This window comes from Gekko japonicus, unplaced genomic scaffold, assembly GCF_001447785.1.
Source record: "Gekko japonicus isolate JY-2015 unplaced genomic scaffold, Gekko_japonicus_V1.1 scaffold4156, whole genome shotgun sequence".
NCBI classification, from domain to species: Eukaryota; Metazoa; Chordata; class Lepidosauria; order Squamata; family Gekkonidae; genus Gekko; species Gekko japonicus.
Genome location: NW_015176098.1, coordinates 16,400 through 20,478, shown reverse-complemented (window position 1 = coordinate 20,478; position 4,079 = coordinate 16,400). Strand labels below are relative to the sequence as shown.

Sequence of the window (4,079 nt, the reverse complement as noted above, 5' to 3'; positions counted from 1 at the left end):
GCCTGAGACCCTAGGGAGCTATGAAGAGGGGCTGTGGCTCAGTGGCAGAGCCTCTGCTCGGCATGCAGAAGGTCCCAGGTCCAATCCCCGGCATCTCCCGTTAAAAGGACCAGCCAGGAGGTGATGGGAAAGACCTCGGCCTGAGACCCTGGAGAGCTGTAAAGAGGGGCTGTGGCTCAGTGGAAGAGCCTCTGTTTGGCACGCAGAAGGTCCTAGGTTCAATCCCCGGCATCTCCAGTCAAAAGGACCAGAAGGTGATGTGAAAGACCTCAGTGGCTCAGTGGAAGAGCCGCTGCTTGGCATGCAGAAGTTCCCAGATTCCATCCCCGACATCTCCAGTTAAAAAGGACCAGGCAGTAGGTGATGGGAAAGACTTCCGCCTGAGACCCTGGAGAGCGGCTGCCAGTCTGAGTAGACAGTACTGACCTTGACGGACTCAGGCTCTGATTCAGCAGAAGGCAGCTTCTTCTGTCGCATGCAGAAAGTCCCAGGTCCAATCCCGGGCATCCCCCGTTACAAAAGGACCAGGCGGTTGGCGACGCGAAAGACCCTTCTCTGCCTGAGACCCTGGAGAGCGGCGGCCAGTCTGCGCAGTCAAGACGGACTCTGATGGGCCCAGGCTCCGATCCGGCAGAAAGCCAGCTTCGTGTGTTCCTCAATCCCGCTCCCTCCTCCCCGGATAGCCCCGACCAGGTCCGACTTTCGGGAATCCAAAGCCAACCCTCGCGGCTGCCGGTCCCTCCTCCCCTCCCCGTCGCCCCCTCCAGCCAGAAGCCGCCCGCCTGCCCGAGGAACCGGTCCCTCGCTCCCTCCCTCCCTCCCCGTCCGGGCGAGGCGCCACCAACCTGCCTGCCGAGAGAAGGAGAAGCCCGAGAGAGCCTCCGACGCCCGCCGGGGGAAGCCCGAGAAGGACGCCTCCACCGCCGGACGCTGCCATGAGCCCGGGCCGCCCCGTCGAGGTCCGGTCCGCCTCGCAGCCGCTGCTCCTCGGAGAAGCCGCGGCGGGCCCGGGGGCGGCTCGCCTCGCCGTCTAAAGCCTCCCCGCGCCCCGAGGAGCGAGCTGGCAGGGCGGGAGGGAGGCAGGCGGAGGTGCCGTCCCTTCCTCCCCGGGCGCGGCGATGCCCCAGCGGGACTAGCATGGCCCAGCGGCCCGCTGGCTGCCACGGAGGCCCGCCGCTGCGCGCCGTCCTGGCGGGGCTGCTGCTGCCGCTGCTGCCGCTGCTGCAGGCGGGCCGGAGCTGCTCGACGCCCTGCTTCTGCTTCGCCACGCCGGACACCCTGCAGTGCCGCCTGGTCCGCCTGCTCGAGCCGCCCGCCGAGCTGCCCGCCGCCGTCCGCAACCTCTCCATCGTGGGCGGCAACTTGACGGTGCTGCGCGCCGCCGCCTTCGCCGGCGGCTGGCGGGAGGTGGGGGAAGGCGGCGGGGCGGCGCGGCCGCTGGCCGACCTGACGCTGCTGGTGCTGACCCACGACGCCATCGAGGCCCTGGAGGAGGCGGCCTTCGCCGGCCTGCCGGCCCTGGCCACCCTGGACCTGAGCCACAACCGCTTGCGCTCCGTGGCGCCGGGCGCCTTCGCCGGCTGCGCGCAATTACGCACGCTGCGACTGAACCAGGCCGTGGAGGCGCGGGACGCGCGGGGGCTCGGGGAGCTGCTGGACGGCGCCCTGGCCAACCTCAGCCTGGCGCGCCTGGAGCTGGCCGGCAACCGCCTGCGGGAGCTGCCCCCCGCCGTGGCCCTCCCGCCGGCCCTGCGCCACCTGGACGTGCGCAACAACTCGCTGCAGGCGCTGGCGGCCGAGCAGCTCGACGGCCTGGCCGCCCTGGGCCGCCCGCGCCTCCACCTGGCCGCCAACCCGCTGCGCTGCGACTGCGCCTCGCTGCGCCCCTTGCTGGCCTGGCTGCGCAACGGCTCGGCCGCCGACCGGGGCCTCCTGCACTGCGCCTCGCCGCGGCCCCTCAAGGGCTGGCCGCTCTGGCGCCTCCGCGCCTCGCAGCTGGGCTGCGCCGACGACGACGACGACCTGGGCCTGCCGGGCGACGGCGCGCCGGGCCCCCCCGAGACGGCCTCCTACGTCTTCTTCGGCATCGTCCTGGCCCTCATCGGCGTGGTCTTCCTCACGGTCCTCTACCTCAACCGCAAGGGCATCAAGCGCTGGCTCAACAACCTGCGGGACGCCTGCCGGGACCAGATGGAGGGCTACCACTACCGCTATGAGCAGGACTGCGACGCGCGGCGGGCCAGCCCCGGGGACCTCTGAAATCAGGCCTGGCGGGCTTCACAGCCCCCCCCCCCCCGTGACTTGAGGAGTGGGAGGTGGGCACCCTTCCTTTAGGGCTTCCAGCTTGGCTTCCAGGCCCCCCCTTCCCAAATAGGGTTGGCAGGTCTGGGTTGGAAAAGACCTGGAGACTTTGGGGTGGATCCAGGGGAGGGGAGGGGCCTCCGCATGGTGCCATGGCATGCCATAGAGCCCACCCTCCAAAGCAGCCATTTTCTCCAGGGGAGGGGATCTTTGTCCGCTGGGGATCAGTTTGTAAAAGTGGGAGATCTCCAGGCCCCACCTGGAGGCTGGCAACCAGGGCTCTTTTTGTAGCAGGAACTCCTTTGCCTATTAGGCCACAGCCCCTAATGTAGCCAATCCTCCAAGAGCTTACAGAGCTCTTCTGACAGGGGCTACTGTAAGCTCTTGGAAGATTGGCTACATTAGGGGTGTGTCGCTTGGCAACCCTTCCCAAATACGGTTGGAAAATACCACAGCAGCAGTGCTCTCTCTAAGCCGTGGGGTCCTGTGAGCAGAAATTCTACTTTGTGTGAGCCGCCGGGCCATTTGGCTGCTGCATCAATCCGTTTGCTCTGGAGCCGTCCTTCCTGAGCTGAGCCAAAGACGCAGGAGCCGGAGGCTAGAAAAACTGTAAGCTGGCTCACACTGACTCAGCTTAGAGGGAACACTGCCTGGCAGCCCTGTAGCTAGGGTTTTGGGGGGGAGGGGCCCCCGGGGTGGCACAGCCAATGAAATCAAAGCTAATTACATTGATTCAATTTGGGGGACCAGCCCGAGAGGAAGGGGGCCTGTAAGACATGCTGGGGGGGGCGGGCCCCGTGTTAGCTAGGAGCCTGATACCTGGAGACTTTGGGGGTGGAGCCAGGAGTGGGAGGGGTTTGGGGAGGGGAGGGGTTTCAGCAGGGTCCAATGCCATGGAATCCACCCTCCGAAGCAGCCGTGTTCTCCAGAGCAGCTGATCTCTGTCAGCTGTAAAAGCAGGAGGTCTCCAGGCCCCACCTGGAGGCTGGCAACCGTATCCCCAAATCCCCCACCCTTTTGGAGACAGCTCCCTCCCCAGGAAGGGTTGCCAGCAATGCTCCCTCTAAGCTGTGGCGTCTCGTGAGCAAGAATTCTCCTCGGTGAGCTCCTGGCACTAAAGTGGTGAGCGCGCACGATTTGAATGCGGCATAAATCAGTTTGCTCTGGAGCCACCTCCCTTCCCGAGCGGAGACAAAAAATGTGTGAGCCGGAGGCTAAGGAAAACGGCGAGATGGCTCACACTGACTCGGCTTAGACGGAACACTGGTTGCCAGCTCCGAGCCCGGGAAATCCCTGGAGATTTGGGGGCCGGGAGGGACCTCTGGAGGGTATTAATGCCATAGAACCCAGCCTCCAAAGTAGCTGTTTTCCCCAGGGGGGTGGGTCTCTGCTTCTGGAGAGCAGTTGTAAAGCCAGGAGGTCTCCCGCAGTGTTCCCTCTAAGCTGAGTTAGTGTGAGCTAGCTCACAGGTTTTTAGCCTCCAGCTCATGGATTCTTGTCTTCGCTCAGGAAGAATGGCCCCAGAGCAAACTGATTTATGCAGCAGCCAAATCGTTTGCTCTCGACTTTCATGCCAGCAGCTCAGAAAGTAGAATTTTTGCTCACAAGACTCAGCTTAGAGGGAACGTTGGCTCCAGACACCACCTGGAGGTTGGCAAACCAGTAGCCTGGTGCACAGAGAGAGAGAGAGAGAGTTCCCCTTTCCCAAACTGAAAAACGACTCGCGTTGTCAGACCGACTTCTTGACCTTCGTAGGAAAATGCCATCTGTCTAAGGGC

At 64.5% G+C, this 4,079-nt stretch overlaps 1 protein-coding gene across 1 annotated transcript; it reads left to right on the top strand.

The window, feature by feature from the left end:
• Positions 1-1,137: 1,137 nt before the first annotated feature.
• TPBGL (trophoblast glycoprotein-like) lies at positions 1,138-2,259 on the top strand. Its single transcript, XM_015426753.1, has one exon. The coding sequence runs from the start codon at positions 1,138-1,140 to the stop codon at positions 2,257-2,259; it is 1,122 nt and encodes a 373-aa protein (XP_015282239.1).
• Positions 2,260-4,079: the final 1,820 nt, after the last annotated feature.